Source organism: Serinus canaria, chromosome 7, assembly GCF_022539315.1.
Source record: "Serinus canaria isolate serCan28SL12 chromosome 7, serCan2020, whole genome shotgun sequence".
Lineage (NCBI taxonomy): Eukaryota > Metazoa > Chordata > Aves > Passeriformes > Fringillidae > Serinus > Serinus canaria.
In genome coordinates this window covers 10,335,065-10,354,989 of record NC_066321.1, presented here as the reverse complement: position 1 = coordinate 10,354,989, position 19,925 = coordinate 10,335,065, and the positions used below count along the sequence as shown (strand labels likewise).

General features: G+C 41.6%; 1 protein-coding gene across 1 annotated transcript in view; it reads right to left on the bottom strand.

Moving 5' to 3' along the window:
• ADCY5 (adenylate cyclase 5) overlaps positions 1–19,925 on the bottom strand; it is a 200,762-nt gene that overhangs the window by 61,597 nt on the left and 119,240 nt on the right. Inside the window, exon 3 of the mRNA XM_030241746.2 lies at positions 16,382–16,503. Within this exon, the coding sequence (XP_030097606.2) occupies positions 16,382–16,503 (122 nt within the window). The remainder of the gene's footprint in view (positions 1–16,381; positions 16,504–19,925) is intronic.

Sequence of the window (19,925 nt, the reverse complement as noted above, 5' to 3'; positions counted from 1 at the left end):
ACTTGCTCAAGAGGGTGAGAAGGCACACATGTACACAAATGTGATAAGCAAAGGAGTACTGGTGAGAGGGAGGAAAACACAAAGTAGGAGGAAATACACAAAAAAAACCCTACAAAACCAAACCCCTGGAAAACTGTGAGCCTTTTCACCTTTTTCTTTACAACAAAAGGCAGAAAGCTTCCCTCCCATCCCTCTTCAAGGTTGCCAAAAATGCAAACCAAACTCTCAAAAGCGCCATATTTGAGAACTTCACTCTGCAAGGCCATACTAAGTGAATCTGGGGGCAGCAGAAGCCAACAAAGAAGCAGGAGACCAGATGGCTCTGGGAGACACTGGAGGCAACGTGCAGACTGCCATCCACAGCCACTGCACAATGACACAAACTGCAGAGCCCTGCTTTGACTCGATTCTCCTGTGTTTGCTCTCTGGTGAGTGTTACTGGAGGTCAGAACTGCCTGAGGGGCTCATCTGGGAGATGCACATCTCCAGCACAAGCATTTGTGGCTGCAGCTCTGTCTGCACTAGCAGGGCTGGGAATGCCCTGTGGAAAGGCTCTGGCCCTGCTGATGCTCAGCAGCTGCTGAGAAAAATGGCACCATACTGTCCATCATGGTCAGTGCTCCTCACCTCAGGGGTCTGTCCCTCACTGACAGCACAGGAAATGAGAAGAAATTTAGATCCTGAAATCACTAACCAGAAGGGCAAAAATGCACCAATCATGCAAAGAAAAGTTTTTCCATGACCTCCCTAGGTTTGCAGTTTACAAGCATGAGTAGCATCCCCAGTTACTGGAATTTAGCTATAGCTAGGCAACATCAGTACTCCTTTTTTTTATTTTAAACATGAAAAACTTGCTATCCTCTCCTTCTAAACATTTTGAGTTACAAGATTTTCCTATTTCAGCAGACTATATTTAACCAGATTGATTTTTCACTGGAAACAGGAGTAATAAATAGTCTTTTGGGAAGAAAAGCTACTTCAGGAAGGCATAACCAAATAAAAATAGATATGCAGCAGCTACCAGCCAAACTATAGGTGTGACACACTATAGATGGCTTTGAGATGACTGAAAGAAATTTTAATCCTCCATCATTGCCAGCTGAATTAGATACTTCTGTCTCTCAAACCTAAAAAAAGCGATCCAACCATTCTAAATAAGACTTTGTGTTATTAAGAAGGAGGAAATTTAAACCTTTTTAATTTATCTAAGAAGGGACTGACGGGAATGCCAATTTTTTTTTCCAATTGCTCTGGTCAGGGGAAAAAGAAACATGTAAATGCAAAAGATGCCAAATCCATTCCATCTCCAAGGAAGTATAAGAGGGCAAAGCTGAAGGATAGGGCTCTTTGCAGGAAGGACCCATGCACAGTGCTGACCCCAACCATGTGCCTTTGCTGTGGCTCTGAGCAAGCCCAAACCCACCCAGCTCTGCCTGACCAGTACAAAGGAGCTGGCAGGTCTGTCCAAACTGGAGCTGAATCCAGCCCACACCAAAATAAATGTCAGATTCATTTTTGTTCCACGAGACAGCCTGAAATCCAGTCCTGCAGGTAGAACAGAAAGGAAAAGCCATATTGTGGTTTTCAAACTTCAGGTGTGCTTTTTCCTTTGAGCACTCCTGCAGTCTGTTTTCTGAGACTGGAGCAATCTCTGGTATGAAAATCCTGCTGTAAACCAGTAAGTAGGACAACAGAGCTAAGGGAATTCTGGGAAAAAGGGACCAGCACAGTTGTAATTCTGTTCAGGGCAGGAAAGCACTATTCCTTCCTGCCTTCCCTTTGAGACAATACCTTTCAAAATTGACTGAAGCTACAGAAGCAGCATGGCAGGAAAGAGAAACAACTAAAAATTTAAGCATTAAAGCAAAAGAAAACCTGTTGCAAAGAGACTGTGTGCCAGCAATCCATTGGTTGTCAGAGAAGGCAAGAGAGAAATATATTTTGTCACAGTTAACAGTTTCACAAGTGTATCCTGGCTCAGGCACATGGCATGGAGATGAAATTGCTTCTAATCAGATTTGTGATGCTTTCTGTTATATATTGCTCAGGTCTTTGTATTTGATGGAGAAAGAATGAGCTCTTCATAGCTGTGAAAACTGCCTTCAGTCTGTTCTTCTGTGGTATCATGGATATTCAGGCTAACAATGATGCTTTTGTACTCCCTAACCAAAAAGCTGCAGTGATTCTGCAGGCAGCCAGCACTTCAATCTAACCTTACTTCTTCACTCTTTCCCCATGTCCTGTCCTTTTGGGATCTATTTACTTTGTCATTTCAGCAAGTCAGGGTATTCCCTCTGGAAAGTCACACCATAATGAAAACATTACATTAGTATATAAATGTCATCATTTAAAACATTAAAGAGCAATTGTGCATTTCCCAAAGTGGGTAGGTAGGAAAATACACAGATTCCCAATGGATCAGCTGAGAAGGGACAAGTGCTGTGATGTTCTGTGTACATGATTCCATGGGTGGCTTATTGGATCAGTAACACAAAGTGGCCCTTTGGTGGGAAAACAGTGCTGAAGAGCACAAACATGAGCCTTGCTGCCCTTTGTGGAACAGTCAGCATGAGTGAACTCCCTGCACCCCCACTTCTATACTTGAAAATGCAGTTGAGCAGTTGTGTTTTTGTAATTACACTGATGAAACTGTAAAGAGAAATGGGCCCAAAGCATTCAGGGACACTTTACTGTGCACACTTTATAATGGTCACTTTTCTGAGGAACACCAGTGAACATCAGTGGAGAGGAACTGTAAAATGAAGACATAATTCTTCACCAGGTATTTTGAAAGTTAAAATGGCTGCCCAAAGAAAATGGCACAGCTCATTGACTGAGGGATCAATGTTATTTGATTAATAAACAAACCTGATAATAAATTTAATAATAAACCACATTCGTGTTTTCAGTGACAAGGGAGATTGGCTGCAATGTCAGAATCAAATGAAAAGGAAAAATCCTGCAGGAAATTGAACTTGTTATCTGGTTGTTGTACACTGCATTAATTTTCCTTACCTGATAAGAACCAGTAATGAATAGATACCCTCAACTCATAACTAAAGTTTCCCAACTTTAGAAGAGCTATAATTTGACATTAAGGGTTGTTTTCCCTTTTTAAGATGTCACCTACCATCACATCTGAATTGACCAGTGGCACTTGGGTTGATATCTGTCTTTGGTTCCCTTGGGTGACACAGAAAACTCCAGCTTCCACGGAGAAACAAGGTAAATATAATGAAATTCTGTACAACTGGTATCAGCAGTAAATCCACTCCTCCTCAGAAGAGGCAGTTCAGGTGAGTTACTGCATAAGGATTTCTATGCAAAGATGGTCCTTGAACAGGGAATATGAAATTCCATGCACCTCTTCAGGCCCTAACATATCTCATATTCCAAACACTTGGCATATTTCCATGATTCCATAGAGAGCAAGCAGTGACATTGAGCAACTGTTAAAATGGCATTGGTGCTAGAGAAGCAACAACACACTATTTCCTAGAGACAGCAGTATGGTATATAGAGAAAATACAGAAAGGTGCTCCAGGTGACATGGGAAAACCCTGGCAAAGCAGGAATGTGAATCCTGGCCTCCTAAGCCCAGGAAACATCCACACAAACCCTACTCCTGACATGCTGGAGCAGGAGCCATGGTGAAGGCAGGTCTGCTCACTGCAAATGTCTCTCTAACTTTCCCCTAAATCTCCCCTGATTTTTGCACTCAGTGGTTTCTTCTCATAATGAAGCAGACATATAATTTTAACTTGATTTCAAGAGAATTACTGTAATTGCCACCAACAGAATAATAGATCTGCATATAAAGAAATGGCTTTTCTCTTGCCTTTTCCATTGGAAAATTTAATTTCTGTGTTAATGCACTAAGATATTTCACTAAGCCATTTGCTTGCTACTCTCAATATTCACAAAATATTATTACCAAATGTAGTTCCTGCAAACAGCTATTAGTTTACCAGTGTTCTAATATCAATAAAATCAGCAGAATCTGACCAGGTCTTTTCTACACCATAGAAAGCCACCTTGGAGACCACTTAAAACATATAATATGGTAATGTGTCTCATAGCACAAAAATTAGAGGAAAGTTGCCATTTCAGATCTTTCTACATCTATGCAAAACCAGTCTAGCTAATTTCTGTTTACTTTCTATGCCACCACAGTAGCAGCAATTTTGGTTTTCACAAAGCTGCATGGAATGGAATGGAAGTGCCAGGGAGGACACATGCCCATGTGAAGTCTAACACAGCTGGCAAAAAAATTGTGGTTGACGAGTCACAGGACAGACGGGTTGGGACTTCTGCTGTTGGGCATCTGGGGAATCTAGAGCTGAATTCACTTGCAGAGAAGGAAGGAGTTTGAAGAAACTGCCCCAAGTGAAATGTCTTTTAGAACACCCACGTTAACAGCCACACTGATGCTGTCCCCAGCACTGATCCATTCAGGTTTCTAACAGATGCCTGGGATTAGAATGATTTGCTGCTCCAGACATGACTGAGGTGAAGTGTTTCTCCAACAACACATCTCTGCTCTCCCTGGGGCCTGTGCTGCAGCTGCATGGACTGAAGTGGCACCAGGTCCCAGCGTGAGCAGAGCCTGGGGCTGTCGGCACATCGGGAGCAGCGCGGAGGGCAGCGGAAGGAGAAGGAGCACGCAAGCAGAGCACAAGCCCCAAAGATCTTTGAACAGCCTGCAACTTGCAAGATGCTCACTAAGGCAAAGTGCAGCTGTGCTATTTGGGGCTTGTATGGTTGGGTTAATTAAATGCTCCTGCAGTTCAGATACCAGGAGATGATTCCCTAGTCCTACACACCAAGCCACTCTCCGGAAGCCTGAAAATGCTTAGCACAGCTACTCTATTTCTTAAATACCACAATAAACAAACTTGCAGAAGAGCTGGATTCTAATATCCACTGCACAGAAAGAAAGCAAGAGGGGAGGAGGGGAAGTGCAGCAGCCCACACAACATCAAATGCTGGTAGGCTCAGTGCTAAATAGCAGATGATTCTTACTGAATAACTGCCCTAGATTTTGCAAACAATACAGGGAACAAAAATAGAAATCCATTTACATATTGCTGTTAATAACTTTATTTATAGTGTCACAGCTAGAGCACAATAACTGCAGCCATGGCTTAACTTGAAAGCCATTCACTGTGGAAGAGTCAGACAGATACTGTTTTCTCAATCCTTATGCAACTGAAAAAAAATCCTGCTAACAACATCCAGTCACCAGAATCCTTGTAAACAGAATCTGAAAAGGAGTTAACAGCAGTCAAAGCTAAAAGAAAGTCATCCCCAGGATCTTCTTGGCTTCTGCACCTTCTGGCTACTTAGAACATGCTGTGGTCAATCAAAGACCACCAAGGCTAGAAACCTGGCAAGCAACTTTTCACTTCAGTTTGAGCCTCATGATAGCACCTTACAGGGATACTTGACTGCTGTTTAATTTATTTATTTGGTTGTTATTTGTTTGTTTGAATTAGGAGGTACAGAGAGGGCTCAGACTAGGTCAGCAGCTACAATAAGAAACAGTATGTGTCCAGCATTAAAGAGAACCCCTCCCACATCTGTGCTGCCATCTATATGACTGTAGCCAAATCTTACCTGGCAGCCAAGACTCTTGCCAGATAAAATACCACTGGCCTGACACAAGAAAACTGGCATATCTTAAGGTACAGAAACATACACAGAAATTTGTGTCCTTGATTCCATAGTATTTTGCAGATGCCTGCTATTTATAAGTAAATGGAGTGAAATTGAAAGCAAGAAAACCATCGCCTAAGACCCATCACCCAGCATGTGAGAAAACATGGATCTAATTTTCCCTCTGCTTGAATCCAGCCTGAACTGGACAACTGGCTATTTTGGATTGGGAACAGGGGTGCCCTCAGGACCTCATGCTGCAGCTGCTCATTACATATAAAATACTCAGAATAATTAGAGGCAGAGACAGCGAGCGCTTCGCTCTGCCCTGCTGATTATGGTGCACGCTGTGACATGGGACAGTGGGATTCAAGCTGCTGCTCCAGGGTTTGATTCTTTTATATAGAAAAATGAAACAGAATTAACAAAAGAGAATGAGGATGCCTTCTTCATTTATGGCCTCTCCTAGGAGATGTGGCCTCAAATGCCCTCTGGTAGATGGGAAAACTAAATTCAGATTACCTACCCCGGCAGTGGGCTCCTGATGAGCATAGTGTGCCTCATCCCTTGTGCCTCTTTAGGTCTTTGCTACCTCTGTGCTGTCCTTTCTGCCACATGGAATGTCAGCTGAATGATTAATGCTCTGGGGTTCCATTTTAATGAGGAGCAGGAAGGTGTCCCTTTGGCCTGGCAGCCCAGCCATGCCCCGCTCGCTGCCCCGCAGGCACAGCCAGTGCCCATGAGAAGTGCCCAGCACAGAGTGAGTGTGTGTGTGAGTGTGTGTTTGTGTGTGTGAGTGTGTGTTTGTGTGTGTGAGTGTGTGTTTGTGTGTGTGAGTGTGTGTTTGTGTGTGAGTGTGTGTTTGTGTGTGTGTGTTTGTGTGTGTGAGTGTGTGTGTGAGTGTGTGTGTGTGTGTTTGTGTGTGTGTGTGTGTGTGTGTTTGTGTCTGTGCACACTCCCTGCTGCTCCTCAGGCACGGCTCCTCAGAGCCTACACCACACAGTCACCAGAACGTTTCTGCAATGGGAGCCAAGCACATCTGAGCTCTGATCAGCCTCACCACCCAGTCAAATTAAAGAACTCACTGATGGTCTCAGGTTTTAACTTTTCAGACAAGATACCATTTTCAGTTTACTTCTTCCCCCACTCCATACTTCCAAGGAAAAGCAGCCCAGCAGGTAAGCTACACCTGCAATTTCAACGTTCCTGGGCTTTGTAAGAAATTTGTAATCACTTCCATTTTCAACGGAAAAAATTTACTCAGTTTGCAGCTGAAAATTATAAAGAGTACTAGATAGTAAGAACACAATATCACTTACAATTTCCACTCTGTAACACAACTTTGTCTCTGCATGAGACCTGTCATCCTAAACTGTGAGCTGATGGCCACCATTCCACAGGAGGGAAGAATCTTAGGGAAGAAAGATGAGGACATGAGGTTTTTCTCATTTTTAATTGAAACAAAGTAGAACTATTAAATGAAAAGGCCTCTTTTTCTCTTGCCTGGAAAGGAAATTAATCTCACAAAGGGGCTTACAGTAGTTTTGAATGCAATCCAGAACAAAAGGTTCCAAATGAAACAGAATAATTATACTTTTATGGATCAGCTCTTGGCATTTGTTGAAGCCTGATCTGTAACTGCAATGCTCAAGTTCCCCTGAGCAGAAGCCAAAGTTTTGTTTGTTTTGTTCTACAAATTGATTCTTATTAGCTCATTCTTTGGAAACAGCCAAGGCACAAAGCAGTGGTGCACTGGTGTGCATGTTCCTGGGAATGGAGGCTCTCCACCAGCACTGCTATGGCACTTAACTGCCCACATCTACACCTCCTTGCATCTGGTTTCCATTGCCCCTTCTTTTTTCCTCCAGAGATCCTAAAAATTGGTAAATTTGCTGCTTTCTTTCCAAGATTTTTTTTGTCTTCCCCATATTTTTTGCCTACCTCTCCTCCCCACTAACATCCCATCAGCTCTGTGACAACAGGTTCTCTCAGTGCCTTCATGGTCCAGGGAGTTACAAAGCACTTTTCTGAATTGCTGCTTCATTCAGCACTGATGTATGGGTCTGCCAGGCCTTGGAGATAACAGAAATTAAGTAGTTGTGAGAAGAAGGAGGGTTGTCCTAGTAACCCTCTATTAGCAGCATTCCCCACAGTGAGAAGGAATGGAGCCAGTGCATGATCACACTTTGCAAAGAATCATGCTTACATGAAAAAAACCTACCCAAAACACCCCAAAACAATGAGCTGACATGGTGGATCAAACTGCAACTCTGCTGGGAAAATTCCCCACTGCTTCCTACTGCATGTGAGAGGGCAAGTCGTGCTTCCAGGTGCTTTGCCCAGCTGCTGCTGGGACACACAGGCATTTACAGCTGATCTACAACTCAGCAGAGCCCTGGTCACCCAGCCTTCTGCATGCCACTTACTGGGGAGGTCTCTGCAACAGGAGGCCAGCAGAGAATATTTTCCTGATGGTCATGCAGATCCAAGTTTTATAAATAATTTTATAAATATTTATAAATAGCACACCAGGTTTTTCATCTCGGGGGTCGGTTCTGTAGAACTGCAGATGAGGAAGTGAAGTTGATTTTGAATGTTGATGATCCTCCTATATGTTTGAGACATCAATTTGGGAGGCTGATTCAAAAAATGGATGTGGTTACTGGTCAAGAACATCCTTAGATTTTTCAGTGCCTTTGAGAGCCTCAGATATTTGCCAAAATCACACACAGCAACCACAAAGAGCTCTGCTGGTCATGGTATCAAGGAAGATAACACCTATAGTGTTATAATTTGGTTGCTTTTTAAATAGTTTCACACAGACACTTCCCAGTCTCTGAAAGTTACCTGCAAACTTCCAAGTCCCCAGAATCTACACAATTTTACTACAAGTCCTTATTCCCACCTTTTAAAATTATATGCATCCTTCTTGGGCTTTGTAACAAAACCACAAATGGGCACAGAAAACTCTCAGTTTTCTAAAATGGGCACTTCTATCATTCCACAAGGGCAATGCCATGCCAGTGGGATGTGTGTGATGAAATTAATTACACCTTTGATCTTCTGCCTCCTTTGCTCTTTTGTGTAGTCCTCTGGTGCTCCTCATTCCTGTCAGTTCTCTTCCTGAAGTGTTCTTAGCTTGATTTCTTACAAAAACCCCACTAACAGAATTATGCAGACTGTACAGTCAGTACCAACCTCTTCCCAACTTTTTCACCACTTAGCAGAAAGCAAAGTTAATAAAAAAGAGAAAGTTTAGGAGCTACACTGTGACTTTTATTTACTGAAGGACACAGACTCGAGTCAGCAGTGGTACTAACTTGAGTCACAGGATGCCAGACCACTCGAGAGCTCTTCTCCATTAATTGGTTCCAGCTTTTGTCTCTTCTTCATTATTTATCCACTGTCAAAATTATATATACACCAGTAGGAACAGATGCACAAATTAGCAGCAATTGTTGAGGGATATAAATACAGTATAAAACAAGAGAAGTTAATCCATCCCCATCCAGAACTGTGTCTGTTTTATAGCTTCTCTAAGAGAGCTTCAAATAGTTTTGCAAAGTTTCCTGCACTACAGAATAAAAAGTTTCACTAATTTTTGCTTTTCAGTCATTATCATCTAGGGAGGAAGCAAAAAGGTGGGATGATGATTTTAATAAAAACCTCTTCAAATGTTATATAAACTCAATGTTCTTAAAACCACTTTGCATGTTAACTACATGACAAAGCAGTTCATCAACTGAAATCTCACGAAGTCTTTACAGGAGAAAAGCAACTCTGTAAAAGCAGGTCTTCACAAAAGAAAAGTTTTGTTCAGAGAATACTCAATTTTTCTCGTCAAGGTTACTCCAGAGTACAGAGGACTGGGAGTGAATTAGCTGAATAAATGAAATTTGATGGGGTTTTTTACTATAAATTTGATACATTTGTTTTTATCAGATCAATCAGCAGCCATGCATTTTTTAAAAATCAATTTCTTCTTAGTACTATTGAAGAAAAAAGAGAATCCAAATAACCTCGATGAGTTAAAATTCTGCTCTGTAAACTTCTGCAGGCACCTTCATTATTTCTCCAAATTACTCTTCACAGTATTTCATCATTAAAACATCTAACACTCTTCAATCCATCACCCTGTGAACTTCACAGGCCCTTGTGTACACTCAGATAGCAGGGTGTGAATTATACATCACAGGCCCTTCCTAATTGCTGCTGGCTGCAGATCTGCAGTCACCTGGCAGGCTGCACTGCTGGGACCTGCTCCTGACTGCAGCACCCGTGCTCAGGAGAGCATCCAGCGGGGTGCCTGGCCCCAGGAATTTGTCTGCCTTGCTCTGCACAGGCTACCAGGCTCACTCACCGCCCTGAAGACTCCAGGGGCTCCCAGCAGGGACCAGGATCACAATATATTCCCAGCTCAAAGGGGAAGATCACAGAGCAAAGGAATGCTTTAACGAGTTAGCACGTATTTGTTCTTAAAGGTTGCTGTGCACGTGCACAAAGAGGTAGATTTGCTAAAATATATAAAATATATTTTATATTTTTATATGCTGTCCCTATTGGCTGAAAAATTTTCATGGCTGAGCCATCAATACACTCATTATGGTGACCCTGGGTGGAAACATCTCCTGTAATATTAACACCCAGACTTATTGCACAGCTTTGAGGTCAACTCCAGGTGTGTCAAGGCTGCAATAAGTGAATTTCTTTACACGTGAATTTTTGCGTGAATGACAATCTCCAAAAGACAAGTGACTTTTTCCTCTCAAAAACAACAAATTGATTAGGAAGAGACAAGTGATTAGTGGTGGTAAGAGCAGAGTCTTTCACCTTCATCCATGGGTGAAACCTACTTCTGCTTCCTAAAACTTATTGCTAACTTGAAAGAAAAAAGAAAAATCTGCAACATTAAAAAGCAAAGATTCACATCTGCCAAGTAGAGATGAAACTCCCAAGAGCAGGTTCTTGACAGAGAGAGTTCCCATTTAGGTAAAATTCCCTGCTGTCATTTGGGAAAGATGTGGGCAGGCTCATTTCCCTCCTACCCACTTTTCTCATCCTACAGCTTCAACCAGAATTTACAGCAATTAAATGCTCTAAACTCACATGAAACCCACAGTTACCCCCCACCTACGGGCAAAAATAACTTTCTACTGCTCGTGGGCACATGCCTTGAATAAGGAAAAGGAGGGAGAGGTCTTGCCAAGCCTTGATTCTGAGAAACAACCAACCAACCCATCAACACTCTTTGGAGGAAGTTGAAGCTCAGGGACTGGCACAGAGAGCAGTAGCAAGGCTGGATAAAACATGGATAAAAGTGGCTCTTGGGCTTTCTCCTTCCTAATGCCTGTCTTCCTTCTTTTTAAACAGAAACCATCAATTTTCATTCTGCATCCCCTCAGAAAGGAAAGAAGACAAGGAGGAAGATGGATTGTACAGTAAATATTTTTAAAAGTTATTGCTCCTGCCCTTTCCTGGCAATGAGGCCTTCCAGAGAAATTAAAGCTACACAAGCTTTGGCTGAGATGAAGGACTGTGTAATATATGAAAATATCCCTGTTAGAAATTTATACCTGCCATAATGTAACTTTTTTATTAAGGAGCATTAAGTCCTTCACCCCCAAGAAACATTAAGAATGGATGTCCTGTGTGTGAGGACAGTGGGAGGAGGGAAGAAAAATCTGTTTGCTTAGCTGAATTTTCCCTCAAATGTCATAGTTCACAATTCCATAGAACCTTGTAACCCAGGGATTGAAAAAACTTCCTAAGCAACTCCTTAGGCATCACAACACCTAAAAGGTGAAGCAGTTAAGCAGACACAGCTGGTCTGAATACCCTGACACTCAGCCAAAGTGCAACTCTTTGGTCATTTTTAAGAGGAGAACTTTTTGGTGTTAGAATGTCATTAAATCAGAAGATGAGTTACAAATGCTTTTCATTTAAAAAGCTGAAAGCAAATGGTCTTGTTTTATTTCTGCAAATGGTTTAGTTCAAGCTGTCAAGAAGTTTAAGAAACTCTGAAAGCAGGTTCATGTTGTTGAGTACATGATTCATAAGAATTATGTGAAGGGGTGAAGAGAGGAAACTGTCACTTTTACTGCACTTGGATGCCAGCCCTAAAATAAGCTTCTTGAAACAGTTCATTAAAGGAATTTCAATGACAAAGCCAACCTTTATCCGTTCACAGAGGACTTGGAGCCTCCTTTTATAGCACAGAGATTACTATATTTGGCCAAACCTAGATAACAGTAAAGCCATTATCACTGCAGTGAGACACTATAAATAGCAATAGTAATGTAAAACACTTAAAATTCTGTCTGGGAAGCATGATAGATAAACAATATTATCTATGCATAATTTAGGGCTTGTCTATCAGACATAATCTCATTTATGATAACATGAACAAATTTAGTTACATAATTCACCTTGTTGTTTACCCAAAATTACTTGCATAGTCTTGGGAACTCCTTTCCTGATTGCTTTTGACAATAGACTTTATATTTAACACACACACATATGTGGGAAAGGTCAAATCATGCTTTGAGATTCTGGATTTGTCAAAGTTAATTCTCATTCAATAAATCAGGACAGGAAAATGTTTCATTCTCTGTTTAAAGGTTCTGTTCATGTGCATTGAAAAATATGGTATTAACCTCAAACATTTGCATCTTTGTTTTGTCGCCACTAAAATTTTCAGAAGAACATGATCCTGAAACAAATTTTGCTGCCAAAAATTACAGGAAATTATATTTTCATTGTGGATAAATTAGTCTCTGAACTTTACTTTCCATAACAATAATCAGGAGATTATGAACTCATTTGCAGGAAATCCAGATAAAAAGATTTGCTCAAAAAAGATTGTCTTTTACCCATTCAGGTCAAAAGGACCACAGTATTTTGCATTTAAAAAATCATCTTTCCCTTATGGAGATATAGCCCATCCTCTAAGGGAAGTGTACCACAGTGAGCAATCTCATAGCAGAACTGCTCCTGTGGAAGGACCATGGCTATGTTTTACAGACTGACTGCTGGTACTTAAGGAAGATCTCTTCTACACAGGTTTAAACTGACTTCTTTTTATCTTAAACAAATAGAAAAGAAAAAAAAAGAGAAGTGTGTAACCTCTTTTTCTAAAAAATTAAAAAGCAAAAAAAAAAACCCTAAAAAAAACCCAACAAAGAACCACCACCCCAAAAAACCTGAACCATCTAACCTAGAATCTAAAACTAAGCATATAAAAGCAGAACTGTAAAGTTAAGGACACTTCATTTTTAAACTAGCAAAGAAAGCCTACACACATTTACTTCACATAATTTTAGATTAATGTTTTCGGCTGGTAGAGTGGTTTGGGTTTGGTTTTTAATTAAAATTAGAGGTGGTCCCAAAAGCCCAGACCAAATCATCCCTGAAAATTAAAATATTTAATCTTGTCTGGAAGAGAATTTAGTAAGCCACTTCTCCCACACAGAATGTCAAACCAGGATAAGTGCACCAGGCTGAGCTCTGGTGCCTCCGAAGTTCAAAGGACCCAAGTTAAACCCATCTGGATGGAAACCTCCAGAGCCTCATTATTTCCCTGTTGACAGTGGGTTTGGAAAGCAACCTCACCCTGAAGATCCAGTAAAAATCAAGATGTTGGGTTCCAAGCTTTAAGATGACAATCAAACTTTTAAATTAATGGTTAACAAAAATTCCCATCTATTATACTTTCATTAAAATCTGCCTTTATACACAATCTTGGAGAATGGAGGGGGGGAAGCATCACTGAATACAGCTGATGGAGAAGGAAAACCCACAGCTCTGTGCAGACCTTCCCACCCCTGTGCGCTGCAGAGGAAATGCTCCTGCTGATAAATCATCAACAGGAAGCCAGATTCAATGGCTGGGCACAGCACCCTTGCACTGACTTCACATACTTCTCAATTGCCTTGACACAATAACCTTTAGCTCATAAAAACTTAGCTCTTCTGGCATTTTTGAATGGTGACGAACACAAACCAGAGCGGCTTGGAGCGTTCTCCTCTCAAAAGCCTCCCCTGGAGCATTTCCCTGTGCAAAGTAAAGAGCCTGCTTGCTTTTATTCAGCCAGTTCATTAATCAGCATCCCTGAGATGCTGCCTCCCCCCTCCAGGGTGTTTCTGTGTGCACGTAAACGCTTCAAAATCATCCACAGCCATTCCCACTAGAGGTGGTTTCAGTGCACCCAGGCAAGAGCAAAGGCTCCGTGCTGAACTCCTGGTGTGAAATGAGTCATTTGTTCCAAATCATGTTTCCTTTCTTCAATATTCGCACTTAGTTATTCATTTCCCTAAAGTACATGAAGATGAGATGTTCCTGAGTTATTTTCTATTTGCTCTCAGCACATACACTATTTTATTTCTATTTCTTATCTCACTTTTCCAGCCTTTTCCATGATTTCAGTGCGCTGTGATTTAGGACCTCACAGGCACAGACAACAAAGCCCACACTTTGAGGAAGATATCATTTAAGTCATTTCCTCTTAAGATCTTTTGAGACCTTAGAGTCCCTTTGCACTGGAGCTGGTTGGCACCTGCAAGGGCCTGATTCCTAAACACTCACTGGCATGAGGAATAAAGTAAAAATTACTCTTAGCTGCAGAAGTGACACTATTACATAAATGCTTGTATTATTCAATAAATATGCAAGATGTGAAAATTAAATGTTTGCAAAAGTTCTGTTAGCTACCCATCAGGAACTGACTGGTGCACAAAGCCATTTATGTATTTGTGTTTCACCCTTCATGTTCACAGCCCCAGATAAAAATCATAGCTCTTCTCTCTTTCTATACTCATAGCCATGTGCCATTTTTTGATGTATCTTTTGAGATCTCCATGTCTCCATACCAGCCATTATCTGTGGTCTATTTTTTTTCCAGTCACAATTGGTATATCAGATTCCCCTTCCCCCTTTAAATTTTTCATTTGCAAACTTAGTTCATTATTGTTTATTTAGTTTTTGTATATGTAATCCTATAGATTAAAATTTCATATCAGTATCATCCTAAAGAGACAATCAGCTTTACTAAGATTTGACCACTGAACAACTTTCAAACCTGCAAAATAATGACACATGGAAATTGATGTGGAAAACTAAAATACCATAGTCTTATGGCATGCTAATGAATTGCACTTACTTTGAATGTCAGGTTGACCTTTGAGTAATGGAAAAAAGTAATTCACAATCAGCATCTATCACAAGTAATTTACACACCTACTTGAACAAGCTCAATGTCATTAAAGAAAAAATGAATGTGAAGACACAAAATGTAATTTACTGTAGCACAAAGTCTGCTGAGGGCACTGTGGATGGCCTCTTCCTCTCCCCTTCATCACCATGCATATATCCTTTATTTTTCATCACTGAACTATTACTGTCTTTGATTTCTGATACTGTTTTTGTCTTCATTGTATTGCTAGTGGATCTTTATCTCTTTTCTGAGTCACAAACAAAAAAACTGAAGGGCTGAATTCCATCCAAGCCAGCACACAGACTCTCCCTGATTTCAGTGAATTTTATATAAGACTACATTCAACACTGAGCAAGCTCCCAATTTTCTGCTTGTGCATTGCCTCTCCCAGCTACCTTCAATCCTAAGGTAAAGTCTTCAAACGCATCAGAATTTCATGTGGATTTTCTCACATCAGCTATTGGAGGGTGCAGTATGTTAGAAACTCACTTTTCTTTGTTGAGCATAAAGCATCAGAATATATAATTCAACCACATACTAAAGCTGCACGAGAGAGAAAAGCTACAGAGGGAGTTCTCAGGAAAAAGCTCTTGTTGTAAGGGGAGATGGAAAAGGGAAGCTCTCTGTCCCCAGTCCCTGTGTCTCAAAAGAAGCATTTATAGACTGACAGAGCTTACACAGTTCCAGGACCTGGCTTAGCTGAGACATAAGTGATCTCCAAAGAGATCAGGTACAACAGCAGAGGTGAAATGCATAAGGTTAGGTTAAACTTTGCAAGTGCAGCCTATAAGGCTGTCAAGCCACCTGAAGTACTACTTTATTGCCTCTTCCCTGGGAAATTGGACAGTGGGAACCAGTGTCCAATTTCCCAGGGAAATTGGACATCTGGAGATGTTCAGAAGCTCCTGGGGCTGGACTACCCCAGCAGCCCAGGCTGAGTTTGATTTTGCATGACTTGCCAGAGATTGGATGTCAAACTCTTCCCCTCATCCAGGTAGACTGAGGAGCAACACATTGCTGGGTGACTGAGCAGGTGCCAAGGCTGTCACTAATGGACTCCCTGCTTGTAATTCCAAACTGCCAGAAACCACTCCAGAAAATCTAGACCTTAGCCAGGCTCTGCAATTCCCCCTGTTGGAAGTGCTCCCAGTTTTTAACTTGCATTCTGTCATCTCTTATCAGAGGGGTGCTTGTAATTGTCCAGAAATAACTGACCCACGTATAACACCTTCTCAAAACCACCAACACTTACTCCAGCAAAGAAATAAGGGAAAAAAAAAGGAAAATGTAAGGAAAGAGATCAGTTCAAGTCACTTCTCAAAGGAAAATATTGTTTGAATGAGGCAGTCCTCCTACCACCTTACAAACAAACTTTTAAAAGTCAGCTAGCAACACCTCAGAGTCTGTACACTGATTTTGGATTATGTGTCACTGACATCTTCATCCCTGGGCGTTCAGGGCCAAGCATTGGGAGGGTCCCTCCTCCCCCATGGCTGGGAGACAGGCTGCTGCTCTTACCTGACATTGTCATGCTTCTGGATGTAGATCTTATGAAACATCATGTCTTCCTGTTTGGCATTAATGTCAGCTTTCATCTCCATGGCAACATGTCGAGGAAGTACAGAGAGCAGGAGACGCTCCTGTGGAGTCAGACAGATGAACCAATTAAAACACCTGCTGCCCAGTTAACAAACACACTTTGTTCCTTACTGGGGAGAAATGACTCATCAGTTTGGTGAGAGATGAGTACAGCCAAGCAAAATGGGCTCCATAAACCCAGGAGCTGATCCCCTAACCAGTCATTTGAAATTGTCTTCCCAACCCCACAATAAGACCTCAGTGGTTTTAGAAGACAAAGTAGTATTTTTCATTCCAGATGCACTGGGCTTACAATTCATGGCTGCCAGTTCTCATGCCAGCCGTGCAACTCAAAGAGTGTCCATGCACTGTTCTTGGAAGGACCCTGATAAATGAGATTGTCTGACCTCCCACACAGTCTCTGCACACCACCAAGAAGTCTTCCTTCACCCTACACCATAGGAGTGATACCCCAACACCCTTGGGCACTATTTAAAATTCCTTCCCTGCTTATCTAATTATCTAAGCACATTCCCCCAGCAGGCACAAACCTGCTCTTAGCAGCTAAAATGTTGTAGAAACGCCCCGATACCACCAGCATGAGAAGTGCTACTGCTACACTTTAAACTGCTGGTAGTGCCCAATTGCACTAAGATCTGTAAACCCACCCACTCACCTACAAGAGTATTTTCAATAACCACATACCATCAACAGTTTGTGCCTCTCCTTGCCCCTCAGTTGGCACTTTCATTTACTGATCGTAGCTTTTGTGTGACTTTTGTAACATTATTTTGCAAGCTGTTCCCACAGAGTATGCAAAAATTGACAAAATGATGACTTTCTGGTGATTTTCCTAAAAACTCACATAAAAGCAAGCACTTGTTATTATTCTAAATTTGATGCCAATTTCACACAGAAATGATAGAATTTAAATCTGCAGGTAATTTGTGCCCCAGGGATGCGTTTGTGTAGATCAGGAATCACACCTGAGAATTCTGCCCAGAGCTGCATTCTATTCCCAGTCACACCCCGTGAAGTTCAAAAGGTTTTGCTATGGCTTATGAAGGTGGGGAGCATCTCCTTTGGGATCAGCTCTGCTGTGGTCTGGTCCAACCTGCAGGCAGTGCTCTGCAATAGCTGAAAAAAACCCAAAAGTGGGACTTTTTTCCTTGTGCCAGTTTTTTCTTTATTTTTCCTTCCCTGCAGTGAGCAGGAGGAAGGAAAGGGCCTTCGTTCTTGATGACACAGAAGGAAGGTCCCCAGCCTTATCTAATAGCTCATGAATTCTCAACCACACAGGGAGCAGCAGGGTTCAAGCTCAGGCCTGGCTCAGAGGGGTCAGCAATCCTGTCCCAAGTACTCCCATCACCAAACCACTTGCCCATGCTGCAGTTATAGGCACATTTCTGGCTTCTAATTCCTAGGTTTAACTGAAATCTCACCATTTATTTCTTCCTCTAAGGAGAGACAGGAACCCTGGGGGAACCAGAGGAAGATGAATTCACTGAAAATGTGCTCAGCATGCACTGAGACATTTTGTAGTCTGTAGCACTGCCCAGTATTTCTTTTTCCCCTTTCAATGTGCACTGTAAAGAGAGTCTGCCTTCAGTCTTTGAAGAGATAGTAATAACACAGAAGATGTGTTGGAGGGATTTCTATCTCTGCTTAAAACTGCAGCAGTCACTTGTTTTTTAAAGTACTGTCACTGTCTCTAGCATACTGCAGGTGCTAACAGTTACATATCCTTTTTTTCTTAAAAAAAAAGCAGCTCATGAATCATGCACGTGTCCTTAGGCTTCTGTCAGCTATTGGTGCACTCCTCGAGTGGAAAAGCACAACACATTTGTAGGCTTTCCAGAGTAAATGCTGTATACTCTGTTGTCATTTGCATATTCTAATAGGCATCCTCAAATGTGTGAAAGCTGCTATTTTATGTGTGATTTTACACATCCTCTAAATAACTTGGAGCTTTACGGGAGGTTTGGGGGCACCCACAGGTTTGGAACGTTCCCTGTGGGCGCACGGGCACGGAGGCATTACTCTGTTCCAGAACAGAGACAGGAGCCTGAGTGGCTGTTTGGAACATTCCAGGAGATTGTCACCTACATTTCCAAGTAGCTTTTACTTGAGAGCCCCCACCCCTACTCTTCCTGACACCACAGGCACTTGCCAGATTAAATCACCAATATTTTCAAGACACTTGAGGTCTCCAGGAGCTGCACTACCGCTGCTCTGAACCAATAATCAGGGGATAAGAGAGGCTCATCAGGTGAAACAAATGCATGTGGCACAACATCCCTTCATGCAGCTACTAATTAGGAAGTTGAGCTGTGTCACAGAGCTGAGCATTATCTTTATTCTGTTTGCTTGGAGTCATCACAATCACTGAAAATAACCTCTGAAGCTAACAGGAGAAGGCTATAACAGGAGAAGGCTACAACAAGTGCATTTGTAAGGCATAAGCCACATGAAAAGGCCTTCAAAACAACAAAATCCCTATGTTTTATTTCAAATGGAGCAGAGAAATTAGGGTCTCCACTACAGAATAATTTTTATTTTGATACAATAACTAGAAAGTGCTGCAGCCCTCGCTGTAAAATCCTATATTAGGCACCAGTGAGGTGACCAGGACTGGTATTTTACAAGTATAACAAGGCAGCATTCTGACCTGATAAAAATGCAAGAGCAAATCCCTATATAATTCTCCCTTCAAAATAACATGCAAGTATAGTTCCACTGAATTATACATTAAACAACTGCATCCCAAGGAGAACTCGTCTCTAAAACAGGCACATAGATGAAGGAGTTCCACACATATCTGCCCTGTTTACACACATACACATGTGCCCCATTTGTACGTGGGCACACACATTCCCACAATGACTCTGCAAAGAAATTTTAACTATTTATGAAGCCCTCTCCCAAGATGACCTCAAATCACTGTGAATATTTAGTATCTTAAGATCATCCATTCCTCCTCAGATTTAGTAACAGTTATTTTTTACCAAAAGTGATGCTGAGATGAAAGAAAGGAGAGAACAACTTTACAGAGACAGAAGACATGCAAGGCTAGAATTAAGACAGTGCAGTCCCAACAACCCATCTCTTACTCAAATGCTATTTGCTCCCTACACAATGTGGAGAACACCTGATTTTTCATCCAAGAATATTTTGTTGTGGGCAAACAACAGCAACTCCTGTTATGGCTCTGCCCCTCGTTATCTCAAGTAATAAAATCACAAGTAATCTCTTTTCTGCATTGGATATTCTGGATTTTCTTTTTTACTTTCAGGCTAATTTTGGGTGCTGGCAGATGCTACATAAAGGAAAATACAAGGTCATTTGCCTGAGAAAATCTGCCCGCCTTTATAAGAGAACAGCACCCAGGAGCTCCATCGATCTCCAGAAAAAGACAAGCAACTATAAATAACAGTGTTGGGCTGTGCAGTTGTGTTTTCCTCCACCCTGTTTGGACATGTGGGCT